This window comes from Pseudochaenichthys georgianus, chromosome 10 (assembly GCF_902827115.2).
Source record: "Pseudochaenichthys georgianus chromosome 10, fPseGeo1.2, whole genome shotgun sequence".
In the NCBI taxonomy this organism is placed as follows: domain Eukaryota; kingdom Metazoa; phylum Chordata; class Actinopteri; order Perciformes; family Channichthyidae; genus Pseudochaenichthys; species Pseudochaenichthys georgianus.
The window spans coordinates 31,078,945-31,100,018 of NC_047512.1; the positions used below are offsets into that span (position 1 = coordinate 31,078,945).

Below are 21,074 nucleotides of genomic sequence, written 5' to 3' on the forward strand. Positions count from 1 at the left end.
TTGGAGTGGCAGTGTGCCAAGGTTACGCAGCGTCAAACAGCTGTTTGAAATGGAACGAAACCACACCAGACTATCCAAAACTGGAATCGAACGCCCCCTAGAACTACACACTACACTATTGTGTTTCGCAAAATGTTCTATGGGACGTCTCTACTGAACGTTTTCGTTTTTCCCACAATTAGAAGGTGCCAGTATTAAACACATTGGTGTTATCAAATGTAAAACATATAATTAATAAATGGGTGAAAATCGCTGTCCATAATGTGCAGCATTAATATATACCCACATGACAGCTCATTGATACTTTGTAATTCTACTCCACTACAATTCAGAGGTTAACCTGGTATTTTTACTCCACTACATTTATTTGAGTTACTTTGCAGATTCTGATTAATGATGTGAAATATAAACAACCCTTAAATCAGACTTTAGTTACACCTGAATAAAATGAGATATTTGATAGTTGGTGCTTGAGAAGACTAAACATGTATCTGCAATTGACATTAATGGAAACGAGTAATAAAGTATATTAATTACTCGTTATTCTCTACTAATAGTTAATTAAAGACTATATATTATGGCTATTTTGCACATCCCTTTCAAGATTTCAAGATTTTAAAGGTTTATTGACATATCATATACTACGGTGTAGTTATGCAATGAATGAAACACTTGGGTCACAGGTTCCTCAACAGCGCATTACAAGACATCTATCAATATGTGTGTACCTCCACCATTAAACTGTCATATTCTGCACATTTCTTATTCTATCTACATACATAAGAGTATAATCCATATGTATAATATCAGTTAAAATAAGTGCTTCAACATAGTTAACATTGCAGGAAAGCAAGACCTTAATCTGTTATTTAATGTTTAAATAAAGGTTAATTCGTTTTTCTGTTTTGCACCTCCTCCTATTAATATCTTTGTACATCCTGCACTAAACTGTTTTATTGTAGAGATCACTTATAGTATCTTCTTGATTTTTTATATTCTATATTTCTATCACAGACCTTCTACTTTCCCCCTATGAAAGTATATGTACTCTTAATATTTTTTTAATCAAATATAACACATAAAAACAATAATTCAATAACCTGCTTTAACCACTAGGCACACAAGGTACACACAGACACTTGTATGTACAACATCTGAAGATGTGTAGTTTTATTCATGCTTTCACATAATTTTACAGCATATTGCTATACTATTTCAGACTCAGTATTTACATTCTTACATTCAAAATTCAATCCAATTCAAATCAGTAATATCTTTAAAAAGTGTGTCATTTAAGAGGAAAAGATGCCTGGTATTTTTGTTGTTATTACTGTCAGGAAATGTACAACCTAACCCTGGTCCGCCCAGTAGTAATAGTCAGATCGCTACTCCTGCTGATTTTAAAGCTAGGTCTGGGTTGGGTTTCACCCACTTGAATGTGCGCAGTCTGTTAGGTAAACTAGATTTTGTCCGTATCTGGGCAAAATCGACTGACGCTGACGTCATTGTCTTTGACAATTTGAATTTTTAGCCTTAAATATAGAAGTGGCAAAGGGTCAACAGGCCATGGTGGTGGGCTGCTACAGACCCCCCTCAGCTGTCAAAGACTCATTGTCTTCACTAGCAAATATTTTATCACAACTAGACTACAAGGAAATAGTGCTACTTGGAGATTTTAACTGGGACTGGTTAACTGCAGTGTCAGAGGATTTTAAAAACCTTTGTATCTCTTTAAATGTTACTCAGATTGTGGACAGTCCTACTCGCCCAAATATTAAGTCCCCTAATAAATCCTCCCTAATTGATCTCATTTTAACTAATGTTCCCCATAAATATTCTTCTGTGGGAGTATTTGCAAATGATTTTAGCGATCACTGTGTTGTAGCCACAATTAGGGACACTAAGGTCCAAAAGGTTAAACCTCGCATTATCATCAAGAGAGACATAAAACATTTTGTGGAGCAGGGTTTTGTGCATGATCTGTTTGATTTTGATTGGGGTAAAATCGATCTGTGTGCTAATGTTGAAACCGCATGGTCTTATTTTTATCTTGGTTTTATGGAGATCATTGATAGACATGCACCCCTGCGTACATTTAGAGTAAAGGGACGAGAGAATCCTTGGTTCTCTGCTGAGCTGTCTAGTCTCCTTCATGAGAGAAACAAGGCCTGGGCAAAGGCTAGGAAATCAGGCTCAGAGATAGAGTGGCTGCGTTTTAGGCAGCTAAGGAATAGCTTCACTTCAAATGTAAAAAGTGCAAAGTCGAAGTACTATTTGTCAGTTACCACAGAAAACCTAAATAATCCTAGGAAATTTTGGAAAGCAATAAAATCGATATCAACAGGTGAGATCCGTAATGAGCTACCTCCGTGCCTTACCACAGCATCTGGCCCTATATCGGACAGGGCTACTATGCTAAATGGCTTTAATAAACATTTTGTGTCCTGTGGTTCTCTATTTGATTCTGTCACTAACTTTGCTTCTGTAAATACCACAGTCTGTGACTCTGAACAACGTGGTCTGGAAAACCCTTTCAGTTTTACCCCTTTTACTGTTGATGTTGTTCATGAAGCATTATCTAAGCTAGATCCTAGGAAACCGGCTGGCCCGGACAACTTAGAACCTTTCTTTTTAAATATAGCTGCAGACTTTATTGCTCCACCTCTTACTTCTCTTTTTAACCTCTCCCTCAGCACAAATACAATTCCAAAAGTATGGAAGTCAGCGTATGTCCTGCCTTTACTGAAAGGAGGGGAGGCAACTATTTTAAATAACTATAGGCCAATCTCTAAATTGTCAGTTCTGGCTAAGGTTCTTGAACGCCTAGTGAGTGAACAGGTAAAGGAGTTTTATGTACAAATGACATCCTGTCTAAACATCAGTCAGGATTCAGAAAGAAACACAGTACTATCACTGCCACAATGAAAGTGGTGAATGACATTACTAGTATTTTAGATAATAAGCAGAGTTGTGCAGCTCTGTTTATTGACCTTTCCAAAGCGTTTGACACCGTTGATCATCGCATCTTAAAGCAGAGGCTACTGAGTATTGGCCTATCCAGCCTTGCAGTGGGGTGGTTTGTGAACTACCTCTCTGAAAGGTCCCAATGTGTTCATTTTGATGGACTGTCTTCTGAGTGGTTAAACATTTCTAATGGTGTACCACAAGGTTCTGTTTTAGGACCATTTTTATTCTCCATATATATTAACAGCGTAGGTGATAATGTGGATGAAGCTACTTTACATTTTTATGCAGATGATACTGTGATGTATTGTGCAGGTCCCTCCATTAAAGAGGCTGTTGTTAAATTACAGGCTGTTTTTAACACTATTCAGACTCAGTTCTCTGAACTAAAGCTTCTTTTAAATGTGGATAAAACCAAGGTAATGCTCTTTTCAAAAGCTCAAAAGACACCAGAGCCTGTTTTAGATATTGTAACTACGCAAGGAACAAGACTTGAAGTTGTTGCCTGTTACAAATACCTTGGTATCTGGCTTGATGATTGTCTCACTTTTAAACTTCATGTCAATAACCTGCTAAAAAAACTGAGGGTTAGGCTAGGGTTCTTTTTCAGAAACAAGTCCTGTTTCTCGCTTGAGGCCAGGAAAAGGCTAGTCACTGTGACCTTTTTACCTGTGCTGGACTATGGGGATCTGGTCTATATGAATGCACCTGCCAATTGCCTGGTCAAGTTAGATGCTGCGTATCACAGTGCACTGAGATTTGTGACAAACTGTAAAGCATTAACCCATCACTGTACCCTGTATGTAAGGGCTGGTTTGCTTTCACTAACTGTTACGGAGGCTCAGTCACTGGTACATTTTTATATACAAAGCCATGCTAGGGAAACTTCCATCTTATATCTGCTCCCTGATCTCACGGAAAATTGTAAGTGGCTACTGCCTGAGATCGAATGCTGTGGTTTTATTAAATGTGCCAACTGCTAGGACTGTCTTAGGGAAGACAGCTTTTAGATGCGCAGCTCCTCTGTCTTGGAATAGTCTGCAAATTAAATGGAAACTGAACAATCTGGTGCCACTAAATGTTTTTAAAGCTCGGTTGGATGCTAGTCAGTCAGAAGCTATTGCTGTTTATGTGGATAATTATGTAAATGATGCTGTATGATGTCCTTTTGTTGTTCTGTTTATGCTTTTATGTTTCATGTGGAACTACTTGAACAGGTCTCCCTTGGAAAAGAGATCAATGATCTCAATGGGATTTTATCTGTATAAATAAAGGTTTGAAATGAAATGAAATGAAATGAAAAACTACAGTCCTTTTATATCAGCTGTGCACCGTTATGGTGTAAATATAACCTTTCTATGAATTATATCAAATGTAAAAGTCAGCCGAATTAGTGTTGATACTGCAAGGAAACGTATTGTGTGAAGAGAAATTGAGAAGTTTTTTAATTGTTGATATATTTATGATCCACGTCAAGTATTCAGTTTCGGCGGCATTTCTTCAGTTTTTCCAAAGGTCTTCTCATCAGGGCGCTATAAATAAAGAACTACGGCATATCTGTAATATTTAATGCAGCCGAACCGTGTATTACAATGCCGTTATGTGATGACTTTCGAAGAGAAAAGCAAGAGCACTCGGAATTAAGTATTATTTTAGTCTTTTCAAATGTTTTCCGGATTTCATATTATATAAACACCAAATCCCAGCATGCATTGCGGCTAAAACATCCAATCAGCGTAGCTGAGAATCTTGGGTAATCGCTCGAAATGCTACGTCTGTTTCCGGTTATTTTTATTTTGAAATTCAGTTTCTGACGAACACCAAAAAAGACCGAGATTATGGAATTAAACCAATAAATAAAAGCAAGGATAATTGTGTGTTATTGGTGAGTAAATAACAGTGTGTTATTTTGAAAAGAATAACAAATTAAAAAATTAAAAAAGATTTTAAAAATACGAGGCTCTGAGCCCCATGTATTTTCCTCACAGACGGCAACACTAAAGGTCTAAAATAAAGACCTAAATGAATATTTGGGATGTTCTTGCCTTTAGATTCTCCCAATAAGTCCAAGTACAGAGGGTGACTTTGCTGTGAAAAAAACACATTTCCACCAAAAAAAACGTTAGCATTCATGAAGTAATCTTCGTCATAACTAGCAAACTAAACATCATGTACATGTACTGCACAAATAATCAGAAATAAAAACTCATTACTCGCATAAAATGACATCAAAACGCATTTTAATGGCCAAATGAACCTTAAAATAGGCATTTTTTAATGATACGGCGACCACCGAGAATAACACGAAGGTCGGCCATTGTTGTTGATCACGTGGTCTGGGAGCTGTTGCAGCGTCCATAGCAACCACCTTAGCAACCATGAATGTGTACACATTCATGAAGTAATCTTCGTCATAACTAGCAAACTAAACATCATGTACATGTACTGCACAAATAATCAGAAATAAAAACTCATTACTCGCATAAAATGACATCAAAACTCATTTTAATGGCCAAATGAACCTTAAAATAGGCATTTTCTACCGAGAATAACACGAAGGTCAGCCATCGTTGTTGATCATGTGGTCTATGAAGGTCTATGGGACGCCCTGCCCGTAGAAGCCTGACGGGCAAGGGGTACCCTGTACGTAATATAGCGACGGGGAGGGGCCCTGACCGTCCGTCAATATGTGACGGGATGGGAGTGAGAACGTGTTGCGGAGAGCGGCCATTTTTCCCTCTTATAGGAGGGATGTTCCTTTTTCCTCTGACACACTTTGTACGGAGTGTCTGGTCAGAGTGAGTGACGTCAGGGATCCAGCTGTGCGCTCTCCTACCTGTCTGACACGCAGAGAGCTGCTGTTCCCCCTCTATGATCGCAGGACAAGGTGGGACCTTCGTCTCTACTTTCTCACAGCGGCCGGTATGTATTGTTCCCAGCCTTCACCCCGTCGGGAAGACAGGCATGTTTTGCTATGTTCCAGGGACGGTGATGCGCCATTACGCATGGCACAACAGGCAGTGGTTGTTATTGAGCAGGTGTGTCTGTGCTTCTAGAGCTGGGCGGACCCAGTGGGGCGCAGACTACATCATGCTTCGCCCTTAACCCAATAGCGATAGCCTTAGAGGGCAAAGCCATATACGAAATAGAACTGAGGTTAACTAACTGTAACCCAGCTTCTATGAGTAAATGGCGCAGCCCTCTAAGCGCTGGGCCCCACTGGCTCTACGAATAGCTGAAGAAAAGTTATTTTGTATGGGAGCAGATTGCCGGGCCCCCTTCCTACTTATACCGGAAGGAGGCCCGAGGGTGGGGCTCACCTAGCGGGTGGGCGTGGACTACAAGTGTTTCAGTGCTGCGCGGGGGCGCAGGGGGATAACCCAATAGCGATAGCCTTAGAGGGCTGCGCCATTTACTCATAGAAGCTGGGGTTACAGTAGGTAACCTCAGGGTTTGAGCCTCATAAAATATTCCTTCATAAAGATAAACATAGGCACTGTAGTTTCATTGAAATAATCCCAGATACACAGTTAGCTCGGCTTCCAGAGATACTCAGTTGTACAACAAATGTGTATTAATCCATCGCTGAAAGTAGTCCCCATAAAATGCGTATTTCCTCCTGTTTTAGTACAGTTTGAGAAGTTTTGAGTTTGGACGCAATCCAGAGTTTAGGATATCTTAATCTGTTTTGGGAATCACTTTTGTCTTTCATTTTATTTAGTATGGTTTCTTATTATCTGTCTGCATACGTTGGGTATATTGTACCACAGGTTATACCTCTTTTCACTGCAAAAACTTTCCCAGGAACCTTTACACTGTAGGAATTCAGGTATTTAATCTGCGTTTTGACTGTAAATGTACTTCTTATGCTATTATTAGTATTGGCCCTGGAACTATCAAGTAGGAGCTTGCTGCAGCAAATGATGCTGATTGGCCAAGTATGCTTGGATTTACAATCGCAACTGCTGCAAACACTACATTAGCCTAACACTCCGATGTTATTGCCTCCAGAAGCTGAGAAATCCTGAAGTAAGCATTTCAAGACATATATGGAGATTCTTCTGATGCCTATACCATCAACTCCCACTTAATCACACGTACAAATGCACATGAAAGGGCTGTCACACATCAACCTCCGAGCGCAGCATGGAAGTCAAATATAGCTAGTTAATTACCCTCCCCCAATTATCGCCCCATGTCATTGAGGAGAGGTGAGGATAATTAGAGCTCATCATACTGTAAACATCTCCAAAATGTCACACGAGCACACACGTGACACAAACAATTACACACACAGTTCTACATTTAACAACAGAGGGCCGGGTTCATGCCTTATTCATGCGCAGTGTTGTGTGGCCTGTTGCCTTGTGTAAACTTGGTTTACTCAGTTAAAATATTCATGAAAGGACACGGGACGTCTCCAGTCTGTCGTCCACATTAAGACACAAACACACACTCAGACACACTCACCTGTTCATTTCTTCAAGACAATCTGTGGCGAAGAAGAAGCTCTTGATTTTGGGATGGCAGGCTTTGAAGGCACTGTAGTCAGCCGGGGGGAGAAGAAGACTGATTAGTGATTTTCGCGGTAGGTGTGCGTGCGTGCATGTCATGTGGGTGATAGCAAATGTAGTTGATTAGTAATTTCGGCGACATGTGAGGGATACTCACAATTTCCGTCTGCACTCGATGGCTCGGTCTATTCTGAACTCAGGGAGGCTGATGAAGCCCTCAGCCTTCTCATCCTGCAGGCACAGACAGATGGAGAGTGGCGGTACATTATCAACACAGAGAACAAAATGTCATACATACTGATGTACCCATTTTTATGTTGGATAGCAGTACTCTAGTCAAGCATATGAAAACAACATATGCTGTTTGTATTGGCTTCTTTCCCCACTTAACATGAGGATATATTATAATTGACTATCTAAGCTTTAAAACTGGAGCATAGAAACACATTTTTAGATATTTTTCTTCCTAATTTGCAGATATGTTTATTAATCTAGATATCCAAACTACACCTTAAAGTCTTAACAGTGAGTTTTTTGCTTGTATCAGGTCAAACTACTACAGACAGCAACGAAAGATACATCTAAATCAGAGCTGCAACATTCAATTAATAAGCAAACATTGTTGGTTCTTTCACAAATGTAAGAATTAGATGTTTTCCATGTTTAAAGTCAAGTAAATAAATATAATCTGTACTTGCAGCCCTAATACAAAAGCTGAGAGTGAACGGTGATATTACACAATAAAGCAATGACAGTAACACGGAATGAATTCCATACACATGAAAATGGTTTGAAATGTTACCCTTAAAAATGTGTTTGGATTAATGATCACATTATTATATTTATTTTATAACAGTTACCAGTGAAAACTATAATGAACAACATGTACAATGAACTTCTATATTTATTGTTGGTGTTTTTCTTTCTCAAATCTGTAGCTGGAATCTAACCAGTTGACTTGGCAATCTTGTTATTTTATGTTTAATGTTTATGTTTATGTATAAACGCTTTTATAAAAGCTGGGGAACAAAATAAATGCAATAAAAAGTAAGCAGCAGTGGCTCAAATATTCAATTACCTGGGTTAAGCTTCAAGTGACTGGATCCTACAATGTCTATTATGCTCTATTATGTTATATTAACTCAATAGTATATTTAATTATAGATAAATAAAGCTGTTGATATCTGTTTCAGTTGCAAGATTGTTTTGCGTGTTCGAAAAACAGAATGCAAGTGCAGGAAGGTGTTGCAGAGTCTGACTTTAACGATGAGATTCAGGACATATTGACGTGAATGTGATTCCTTACATTTTGGTTGGTGTACCAGTAGAGGCAGGACTCCTTGAGGATAAACCAGTACTTCCTCCACTTCTGGGTGAAGTAACCTTTAGCATCCTTCTTCTTCCACAGCCAGCCCTCGCAGTCACCGTGGCCAAGGTCCTTACAGGAAATTCTCCTTCTACTGGCACTAGAGAGGGAACCTAAAAAGAGAGAAGAGAACGTTGTTAACACTGAGTCATTTTCAAAGAATTTGGCAATAAAACGAGGTTCACCATTTATCTAGCGGTTCCGGGCTGGCTAATTCAACATTTACGGACTTTAGGTCTGCAGTAGCTTACAGTTAAGAGTTTATTCTTGAAAAATCTGATGTTAACTTTTTAATTCCTCTAAACTGAAGATATTTTTAACACATCTCCACAGCATAAGAATATTCAGTGACAGTGATAAATCTAAAAGAGGTAAACAATAAATCGAATACGGCAGGTGTTTGCAAGAAAATATATTGTGCAAGTGCGATGGTTTTGCAACAGTACATGCATCACTTTTGATCAAGAACTGTGCATCTGGACTTTTCATTATATTGTCAGGCTTCCGGGTTAGTTTACAGTTCAGACATTTAGATTGAGACATACTTTGGGGGTGAAACGTTTTCCTACCTATACAGTGGTACAACTTTAATTGACCTTGAAGCAGGCCGCTGTGTCTGTAAATGCTTTGGCTAAACTTAGTGTATGACTGTGTTGTGATTGTGTGTTATTTAATTGTTTGTAACTGTAAAACTGTCTGAAACTGTGCTGTTACCATTCTTGGGCCAGGACTCTCTTGAAAAAGAGAATTTTAATCTCAATGAGTTATCCTGGTTAAATAAAGGTAAAATAAAAAAATAAATAAAAAAATAACTGCCAAAAATAAGGTAAGGAAGAGAAAATGAGCCTACCTTTAGTTCTCTTTTTAGTTTTCGTTCTTAGAGAGGTGTAATGGAAAGACTAGAGGGGAGAGGGAAAAAAACAATCTAGGTTGGTGTTCATGTACATAGAGAGGTTGTAGCAAGTTCACTCTACATGTTTAGCTTATTTTTAATGTATTATCCAGCCCAGGGCAGAGAGGATTACTGGCACAGAGGGATCACAACAGTAATACTGCTGCAGCCAGGAAATGACCTACAACCTGCGATGGAGACAGTGGCGGACTGGCCATCGGGACGTTCGGGACGAATCCCGATGGGCCGGTACCGAAGTGGGCCGGTCGGGCCACTCGGCCAACGCCAATCGGCCAACGCCAATCGGCCAACGCCAATCGGCCCACTTCGGTACCGGCAGGTGGCCATCTGGAGAATCACAGAACGGCCAGGTCGGTTCATTAAAGTAGCGCTGACAGGCGACAGAGGTCCACCGTTTTCCCGCAGCACAGTCCCCCCCCCCATTCAAAGTCACAGAATATAATTGTGTGGTTAGCAAACACACTTGAATTTCACACTATTGCATTTCAGAAGAAGCTAATGTGAGTAGACGCTAAAGGTATCAACAAAACAAGCTGAATATATCTTCGGGGGTTTTATCTTGGTAACAAAGCTGAGTAAATATCTGTTTACAGTGGCGCTGACTCATTGTACGCTCATACAACTCATGTGCTTTAGAGGAGAGGCGAGGGCCAATGACTAACACAGCTTCCTGTAACCTAAATATGGAAAGCAATTTACCTCATCTGACTTTTATCTTGTATTTAAATTTTAATTATCAGAGTCCCCAATGCGGGTGCGCTGCCAGACGGGTGGCAGTGAAAGCGGAGGGTCTCGACGGACCAGACCCGGGCGACAGAAGCTGGCTTTGGGGACGTGGAACGTCACCTCTCTGGGGGGGAAGGAGCCGGAGCTTGTGCGGGAGGTGGAGCGGTACCAGTTGGATCTGGTTGGGCTCACCTCTACGCACAGCGTCGGCTCTGGAACCTTACTTCTGGATAGGGGTTGGACTCTATTCTTCTCCGGAGTTGCTCAAGGTGTGAGGCGCCGGGCGGGTGTGGGGATACTCACAAGTCCCCGGTTAGGTGCTTCGTTGTTGGAGTTTACCCCAGTGGACGAGAGGGTCGCCTCCCTACGCCTGCGGGTTATGGGGGGGAAAACTCTGACTGTTGTGTGTGCTTATGCACCCAACAGCAGTTCAGAGTATTCGGCCTTCTTGGAGACCCTGGAAAGAGTCCTGTATGGGGCTCCTGAAGGGGACTCCTTAGTCTTGCTGGGAGACTTCAACGCACATGTGGGCAATGATGGAGACACTTGGAGGGGCGTGATTGGGAGGAACGGCCCCCCTGATCTGAACCGGAGTGGTGGTTTGTTACTGGACTTCTGTGCTAGTCATGGATTGGCCATAACAAACACCATGTTCGAACATAAGGATGCTCATAAGTGTACGTGGTACCAGAGCACCCTAGGCAGAAGGTCCATGATCGATTTCGTTATCGTATCATCGGACCTGAGGCCGTATGTTTTGGACACTCGGGTAAAGAGAGGGGCGGAGTTGTCAACTGATCACCATCTGGTGGTGAGTTGGGTCGAGTGGCGGGGGAAGCCTCTGGATAGACCTGGTAAGCCCAAACGTGTAGTTCGGGTGAACTGGGAACGTCTGGAGGAGGCCCAAGTTCAGGAGGCCTTCAACTCACACCTCCGGCGGAGCTTTTCGGGCATTCCTGTGGAGGTTGGGGACATTGAACCAGAGTGGTCGGTGTTCAAAGCCTCTATTGCCGAAGCCGCGGTGGGGAGCTGTGGTCTCAAGGTCTTAGGTGCCTCAAGGGGCGGTAACCCTCGAACCTCCTGGTGGACACCGGTGGTCAGGGAAGCCGTCCGACTGAAGAAGGAGGCCTTCAGGGATTTGTTATCCCGGGGGACTCCCGAAGCAGTTGCAAGGTACCGACAGGCCCGAAGGGCAGCAGCCTCATCCGTGGCCGAGGCAAAGCAGCGGGTGTGGGAGAAGTTCGGAGAAGACATGGAGAAGGACTTTCGGGCGGCACCAAAGTTGTTCTGGAAAACTGTCCGACACCTCAGGAGGGGGAAGCAGGGAACCATCCAAGCTGTGTACAGTAAGGATGGGACGTTGTTGACCTCAACTGATGGAGTGTTGGGACGTTGGAAGGAACACTTTGAGGAACTCCTGAACCCGACAACTCCGCCCTCTATGTTAGAGGCAGAGCTGGAGTATGACGGGGGATCAACGCCAATCTCCCGGGGGGAGGTCACTGAGGTCGTCAAACAACTCCACAGTGGCAAAGCCCCGGGGGTGGATGAGATCCGCCCGGAAATGCTGAAGGCTCTGGGTGTTGAGGGACTGTCATGGTTGACACGTCTCATCAACGTTGCGTGGAAGTCGGAAACGGTACCGAAGGAGTGGCAGACCGGGGTGGTGGTCCCCCTTTTCAAAAAGGGGGATCAGAGGGTGTGTGCCAATTACAGAGGCATCACACTACTCAGCCTCCCCGGGAAAGTTTACTCCAAGGTACTCGAAAGGAGGGTCAGGCCGATTGTCGAACCTCAGATTGAGGAGGAACAATGCGGATTCCGTCCTGGTCGTGGAACGACGGATCAGCTTTTTACTCTCGCAAGGATCCTGGAGGGGGCCTGGGAGTACGCTTATCCGGTCTACATGTGTTTTGTAGACTTGGAGAAGGCGTATGACCGGGTTCCCAGGGAGTTACTGTGGGAGGTGCTGCGGGAGTATGGGGTGAGGGGGTCTCTACTCAGGGCCATCCAATCTCTGTACTCCCAAAGCGAGAGCTGTGTCCGGGTCCTCGGCAGTAAGTCGGACCCATTTCCGGTGAGGGTTGGCCTCCGCCAGGGCTGCGCTTTGTCACCAATCCTGTTTGTAATATACATGGATCGGATTTCGAGGCGTAGTCGTGGGGGGGGGGGTCTGCAGTTCGGTGGACTAAGGATTGCACCACTGCTTTTTGCAGATGATGTGGTTCTGATGGCTTCATCGGTCTGCGACCTTCAGCACTCACTGGATCGGTTCGCAACCGAGTGTGAAGCGGCTGGGATGAGGATCAGCACCTCCAAATCTGAGGCCATGGTTCTCAGCAGGAAACCGATGGACTGTCCACTCCAAGTAGGGAATGAGTCCTTACCACAAGTGAAGGAGTTCAAGTATCTCGGGGTCTTGTTCTCGAGTGAGGGATCAATGGAGCGTGAGATGGGCCGGAGAATCGGAGCAGCGGGAGCGGTATTGCAGTCGCTTTACCGCACCGTTGTGACGAAAAGGGAGCTGAGCCGGAAGGCAAAGCTCTCTGTCTACCGGGCCATTTTCGTTCCTACCCTCACCTATGGTCATGAAGGATGGGTCATGACCGAAAGAACGAGATCGCGGATACAAGCGGCCGAGATGGGTTTCCTCCGCCGGGTGGCTGGTGTCTCCCTTAGAGATAAGGTGAGAAGTTCGGTCATCAGGGAGGGACTCGGAGTTGAGCCGCTCCTCCTTCGCGTCGAAAGAAGCCAGTTGAGGTGGTTCGGGCACCTAGTTAGGATGCCACCTGGGCGCCTCCCTAGGGAGGTGTTCCAGGCACGTCCAGCTGGGAAGAGACCAAGGGGTAGACCTAGTACCAGGTGGAGGGATTATATCTCTTCGCTGGCCTGGGAGCGCCTTGGGATCCCCCAGTCAGAGCTGGTTGATGTCGCCAGGGAAAAGAATGTTTGGGGCTCTCTGCTGGAACTGCTACCCCCGCGACCCGACCACGGATAAGCGGGAGAAGATGGATGGATGGATGGAGTCCCCAATGGATTTTATCTCAGGTATCTCTCCGATTTTTGCCTGACTGTATGTTTAGCCATTATTGCTATTTGGACACACTCCATCTCCATGTAACAGTGGATGAGTCTTCATGTTAAGGCAAAAGAGGTGTTTCATTTCAACGCTACACTTTCTAATCAAATTCTTAACTTAGAATCTGCAGGACTTTTCCCATATTTATTAAAGTTTTAGTTTTTAACTTTTTATAGTGAGTTCATTGTTAATGTGAATGAAGCTTCTGTTGCATCATTAAAATGCAGTTACAGAATAAAAATGTACTGAAAAAGGCAGCATTATTAAAACATCAGGTAACTAAGCCATCAGAACTATTGATCTATAAAACATCTGAAAAATACACAGTCAGCTCGTTGGCTCTGGCTGCTCTCCTACCTTCCTCATGGAGGCGGCTCCTGAGCTCCCTGAGCCGGAGTACCTACAGGACAACACACAGGATTAAATGTAACCACAAACAACTCTTTCAACTCCTTCCATTAATCCATGTGGTTAAACCACAAACAACCACAGACTCACCGGTCTATTGTGTCCGCTCGCAGTGTGTCCGCACCCCGCTGAGAGAGAAAAGGGGAACACATGCCTCATTTAAGACTTGCACTTTCTTCTTTGCACCTTTGTTGGCAATAATCATATTGTTGTGGTTTATTTAGTGTTTGTATAGGGGATGTATCTTGATAATCCAATTTCTAAACTATGTTCTAACTTTATTTTTATTTATTTCAATTTTTTTTTAGAAGTGTTTGTGAAAAACTGTATATGCTTTATGAAATGCCTCTGTGAAACTATGAACATCCAGTACAAGTTTGGGGAGATTCTGATCATTATTTTAACAGATACATGTAAAAAGGCAAACTCTGTCCCTTTAAGAGAGGCCTAGATTTTCAAAAGTGGTTTTGTAGAGGATTCAATCATCAACCAGACAAATCTATTTTGAAGTAAAATATTTTATATGAACATTTTTAATTTTGCTTTGTTCTAAAGTGCTTTGGGGAAGTGGTACCTCAAATTGTAGGGGCCTTAGTTGCTCTACAAAATGTGGAGGACTGCTAGACATGAAACTTCCCTATAAATTGTCCATCGGTAAGTTTAAAATAACATGTTATTTTGCATAAATGTTGATGTTAATCGAAAAGAATCATGCAGAGAGAACGAGGGTCAAGAAACAAGCAGGTCATTAAGGTTAGCGTATGCTTGTTAGTGCCGGATAGTATACTTCATGTGCCACCGAATAGATATGAGTCACCAGCATGAGAAGCTGAGAGGGTTAGAGAGGCTGGTGTTAGCTAAGCTGTTAGCGCTGATGTGTGTATGTGTGTGTTTGCGTGCCTCTTGTTTTAAGCACAGTCGGTCAGTCGCTCTTGTAATTGGTCTGGCTGATGCTGAGTCATGCACCTACTCACAGGGATACGTGTTTTGCGTGCATGTGCGCATGCCAGTGTGTATGTGTGTTTGTCCAGAATAAACTCCTATTTAGACTCAGGCGTGTCTGAGGAGATGGGGATATTAGGATGAGTTAGGATGAGTCGTGAGATGGCTACCCTGCATGCAAATGCACTCCACTGTGCTGGTGTGTGTCTGTTTGTGTATGCCTGTGTGTGTTCTTGTGTCTGTGCTTGATAGAGAAGTTACAGGGGGGTGTGTTTCAGAGTGTCACCGTCATTCTCATAATCTGTGAATCTGGCAGCCATGCAATGACACTGATCATCCTCACTCTCCTTTGTCTCCTCTACCTGACAGACACAACAACGTGTGTGAATCTGTGAACACCATGACCTATCCTGCAAACACAAACCTTTGGAGAGGACATGCACTTGTAGGAAGTTGTGCGAGTGAGTCATAGTAAAGCCTTGAAGGTGATTTATTAGCTGCCACTACTAGTAATTTATTAATAGTATTTTTTTTCCTACAGCAGACCGTTTCACATTTGTTAGTAGAAAACAATGCATTAGTAATAGCTCAATTTTATTTAGCTCCTTCAGTTTGAGGGTCCTGGTATTATTCAAATTGGCGTTAGTCAAAATGTCTGCAGTAAAAAAAACAAGAAATTACATATTAAATGATAAACTACATATACTCCGCCTGTGAAAATAGTCATAAGACTTTTACTCTGATTATTCATGGGATCCACTAGATCCGGTCAACATTACAATGTATTAACACATTGGCATTGTGTATCAGTCACATGCAAGAAGTGCATCACATAAATTAGAAACTTTACTTATGATTGATAGTTTTACTGAAGATGAGGAGCTTAGCATTCAACTCTCTATCTAAAGATTTACACCGGTTCAAATTCACTTCAAATGCAATGTGTATTTTGCATTTGAAGTGAATGCAAAATGTAATAATGTTTGGACAACGATGGAGCTCCAAGATCACAGAGCAGAGGAATAAGATAAAGTAGATCATGTTCTAACAACACATCCTCACTCCCAGGTCGGCCTATGTTGACGTTATGTCAAGGTCCCCTGTGTCGGCTTTTTCCAACGCAAGAGGGGGGGCGGCCGTGTCGGCTTTCTCCAACGCAAGGGGGGGGGGGGCGGCCGTGTCGGCTTTTTCCAACGCAAGGGGGGGGGGCGGCCCTTAGCGTACATTTTCAACTTTCCGGGATGTCCATAGGCTTCTATATAGCTCCCTAAACGTATGTTGTAGACGACTTGAGATCGCGAGCGAATGCTACCCACAGATCCATTCTCACAGCGTTTATCAACCTTTTTCTTACTCAATATCAAGCCACACTTATTGTTTTTACTTCTTCATTTTAATTGAATAATGTAGGACTTTTGTTGCCGTCAGTTATGGGGAGAGTAGGGGCTCAGAATACTGAAATCTGTATTGTTTCATCGTTTTTTCCTTCTAATTTTGTATTCTTTTCTAAACCACACACTGTTATTTACTCAACAATAACACATCATTATCCTTGTGTTTATTTATTTGTTTGATTAATAAACACAAGTTGGAGTCCGTCAGGACTCAGGACCGAGGGTCGGAGCAGCTCATAGTAGCCTAGTTGCTTTAGAGAATTTTACACCCAGAAGTATTCTCTCCGCTTCGCTTGACAAACCCTGTGATAGTCCTCAAGCTCTGTGATTGGATGTTTGAGTGTGCGCCGAGGGTTACGCCAAGCGTCGAAAAAAACTTTGAAATGGGATGGAACCACGGCAGACTGTCCAAAAATGGATTTGAACGGGTCCAGCCCGTCCCCCCCTCCCCCACCCCGTCCCCAGAACTACACATGCTGGCTATTGTGTGTTTTGCAACATGTTCTATGGCACGTCTCTACTGGGAGTTGTAGTTTTAAAAGACGTTTTCATATTTCCCATAATAAGAAGTTGCCAGTATTAAACTGTGTACATCCCTGGAGGTTTAGGGGATAGGAAACACTCAAATTTAAAACATATAATTAATAAATGGGTGAAAATTGCTTGTGCCCATAATGGGCAGCATTAATATATATACCCACATGCCAGCTAAGGTCAGAAGAGCTTTATTTAACAGCTGGTCTTATATCTGTGACCCCTCCTGTTGTTCATTGATAAGCCTGAAACATGCACTTGTCAAGGTTCAGAGGCACATTTTGCAAATATGGCAGTAGCCATCGATCATCTTAAGATAAGATATACTTTATTGATCCCAAGTTGGAAACATTTGCGTTACATCAGCATGTGTAACAGTTGTAAATATGCAGTGGTGTTTATTTGTAAATCATTTAGTATAATCACACAAATTCTGTGTTTTATATTGTCTTCTTTATTGTCTTCTTTATTTATTGAATGTTCAATACCTGACAAGGTCGGAGATGAAAAACTTGGGTCGCAGGTTCCTCAACAGTGCATTACAAGACATCTATCAATATGTGTGTATACCTCCACCATTAAACCATCTGCACATTTCTTATACTATCTACATACATCTTATAAGAGTATAATACATATGTATAATATCAGTTAAAATAAGTGCTTCAACATAGTTAACATTGCAGGAAAGCAATATATTAGTACTTTGTCAGGCTTAATATTTGTCCCCAAAGCTTTTTTCTTATTCAAAATAAGACCTTAACCTAAAGTATTCTTTAATGCTTAAATAAAGCCTTATTAGTTTGTCTGTCTGTGTCTCCTATGAATATCTAATAATAAAAATAATACATTTCAATAACGTGCTTTAACCACCAGGTGTCCCTTTCTATCAGCTGTGCACCGTTATGGTGTAAATATACCAATATACTGCTTGGATCAAATATAAAAGTCAGCCGAATTAGTATTGATACTGCAAGGAGACTTATATTGTGAAGAGAAATCGAAGATTTTGTTTAATTGCTGATATATTTATGATCCAAGTCACATATTCAGTTTCGGCGGCAGTTCTTCCTGTTTGTCTAGAGGTCTTCTCACCAGGGCTCTATAAATAGCAAACTACGGCAGATATGTAATATTTAATGCAGCCGAACCGTGTATTACAATGCCGTTATGTGATGACCTCCTAAGAGAAAAGCAAGCAAACTCGGAATAAAGTATTATTTTATTTTTCAAAAATGTTTTCGTATTTCACAACAGGAAGTCCGGTTAACTAAAATGTCCGTGCGGAACAACAACCCCAACAGATAGATCCGTGGGTGAATAATGTCAATCACCACATTACACACATCCCTTCACATTTTAATTTTAATTTACATTAAAGTATTTCGTGAGGCCTTCTAAAAATGTTTTAAATATAATTATAGGGTTGTAGTTGAAGAGTTTGTAATTATCGCACAACGGCACGTCCATTAATAGATACAGATTTCAGTATTATGAGCCCCTACTCTCCCCATAACTGACGGCAACAAAAGTCCTACATTATTCAATTAAAATAAAGAAGTAAAAACAATAAGTGTGGCTTGATATTTAGTAAGAAAAAGGTTGATAAACGCTGTGAGAATGGATCTGCGGGTAGCATTCGCTCGCGATCTCAAGACGTCTACAACATACGTTTAGGGAGCTATATAGAAGACATCCCGGAAAGTTGAAAATGTACGCTAAGGGCCGCCCCCCCTTGCGTTGGAAAAAGCTGACTCGGCCGCCCCCCCTTGCGTTGGAAAAAGCAGACACGGCCGCCCCCGCTCTTGCCTTGGAAAAAGCCGACACAGGGGACCTTGACATAACGTCAACATAGGCCGACCTGGGAGTGAGGATGTGTTGGTTCTAACAACATCTATCATCTCAGTAGGATCAAATAATTGTTGATTTTGGTAATTCTTATGGGATTTGTTGACATAAAAAAATCTAGCCAGCATTATGCTTTACATGTTAGTTACATGACATTTCTCTATCCATTTGTAAACAAAATAGACACCGATCTAGCTTAACCAGACAAAAGTAGACATACATTGAAACTGTAAAAATCATATTTTAAATAGGTAAAAGAACCCAGACTGTGTACATACGGGCAAAGCTTCGGGTGGCTGGTCTAGGCGCAGGGTGGAGGACAGCATGGAGGGGCTGATGGGAAAGCTAGGGCTGCTGGGATTGCGGCTCTTGCGCCGAGAGCGTCTGGTGGAATCCCTCCGACTCTCTCTGCCCGGACCCTCGGGCTCCTCCTCGATCACCAGGATCTTGTCGTCGCTGAGGTAACGCAGCAGGGAGTTGTCTGAATCTGTGGGGATGAGGAGGGGTAAAGGCAGGGAGCAGTTAGAGGACGGACAGGCTCAACTTAAAGCGGAAAAACCCACAGAGGAGGGGGGGGGAGAAGCGTCGTAAAGTCGAGGGATAACCCAAAAGTAGAGTCAGATGAAACCCTTACAGATAAAAAGCCAACAGAAAGGGATAAAAGGGCCTCAGAGCTGAAGCATCTGATATGGATCCAGCCGGGGACACACAGCTAATCTGTTTGCCATGATTATGCTGATTTGGAGGGCACAACTGCTCAATCCTGTCGGTCAGAGAAAGTGTTATTCCAGATAGAAAAAGCTTCTCATTTAATTTGTTTATTATCCATGTACCTAAATGTGGAGTAAGGGACTGAAGGAGAGAGAAGGAGAAAGGCAGACCCCAGTTGTGTGCTTTAATGTTATTCATGGACTTTCTGATGGTAGAGTGGAGGATCCTCGGTTGAATACAGATCAAGTCTCGCTGCAAAACGGTGAAGCTGGTTAGAATTGGTCAAAAAGAAATTCCCTCATTTCCAGAGCAGCTGTATAAATGCAATTTCCTTGCATTTATGTTTCCTTGTAGCTCTGTCCGATACATACCTGGCTGATATGTATCCTCACACAACCACACCATGAAAACCAGAGAATGAGCTGAAATGTGTTGAGTATGGAGCAAAGCGCAAACCGTTTCTATATTTTCATATGCGTGTGTATGCGTGTGTGTGTGTGTGTGTGTGTGTGTGTGTGTGTGTGTATGTGTGTGTGTGTGTGTGTGTGTGTGTGTGTGTGTGTGTGTGTGTGTACCTCGGCTCCCTCTCTTGCCCATGCTGGGTTCCTTGGGTTCGGCCATCCAGTTATATTCGGGAGGCATGGAAACGGGTCTGAGGTCACCTGGAACGACCAATCAGCAATCAGAGAGTCGTCTAAGCGGGGGAGGAGTGGGGGTGTCGCGGGAAGACGGTGACTGAGAGAAAGCGTGGGAGACAGCTGGACAGGGGTGGACAGGTGAGACAAAGTGTGTGCAGTTGAGGGGGGAGGAACGGGAGACTCTCAATTATGATGTGCAAGGTAGGGATCACACAGCCTTATTTTCATTCAATAATATCAAGTATGTTTTTCATTCTCAGTTTTTTTTAATCCACCACAAGGGGGTTAGCTGAACACGCAGTCTGCTAGCATGTTTTATTGATAGCTAATTACCACTTGTGAGGTCAACATAAAAGTCAACATAAAAGGGTTTTACAACAAAAAAAATGGTCACAGATGTTGGATCTCGAATAGATCAACAAGTGTACGTTGAATATTGACTTTAGTTTTATCTCTATTTTGGTCTTCGGCGACTAATGAGGGAAATATATTGTTATTCAGCAGCGACATAACTTTGTTTTTGTACAATTTATTGCTGGACAGGTAATGTACAGTTGGTAAACCTAAGCATTAATTGTTGAAATAATAGTACTGAATATAGTCTTATTAAGAGCAGAGTTTGCTTACAGAAATCCAAGACAATTACCTCAAAGAGGCTAAAATCTCCATATACCAAACAATGGAGGATGACAATTACTTTTGGCAAAGAGGTTATATTTGTGGTATGGTTGGTTTTTCAGTAGGTTAAAACAAAATACTGGACGATTTTTATGACCGTGCCGGGCAAGGAGAATCCATTTATATTGGAGTTGGTCTGACTCACAGGTTAATACATGCATTATTTTTCATGATGGAGTACCCTTCAGATTCTCTGCGGATTTGTGGATTGGAAGCCAATCCTTTTGTATAATACATTAACAGAAACACAGATGTATTGATTAACTTTCAAGTCCAGTTGTGTTCTGTGCCACTTCACTAATCACTTTCTTACAATACAAGTGACCTATAGCAATCAAGGTTACCAAAAAATCGTATTG

General features: G+C 42.3%; 1 protein-coding gene across 1 annotated transcript in view; it reads right to left on the reverse strand.

Annotated features, from left to right (window-relative positions):
* The window catches only part of LOC117454371 (connector enhancer of kinase suppressor of ras 2), a 112,185-nt gene that overhangs the window by 13,782 nt on the left and 77,329 nt on the right, over window positions 1-21,074 (reverse strand). Inside the window, 8 exon segments of the mRNA XM_034093586.2 lie at window positions 7,435-7,506; window positions 7,636-7,709; window positions 8,785-8,957; window positions 9,695-9,743; window positions 13,920-13,962; window positions 14,061-14,098; window positions 18,967-19,175; window positions 19,975-20,061. Of these exon segments, the coding sequence (XP_033949477.1) occupies window positions 7,435-7,506; window positions 7,636-7,709; window positions 8,785-8,957; window positions 9,695-9,743; window positions 13,920-13,962; window positions 14,061-14,098; window positions 18,967-19,175; window positions 19,975-20,061 (745 nt within the window).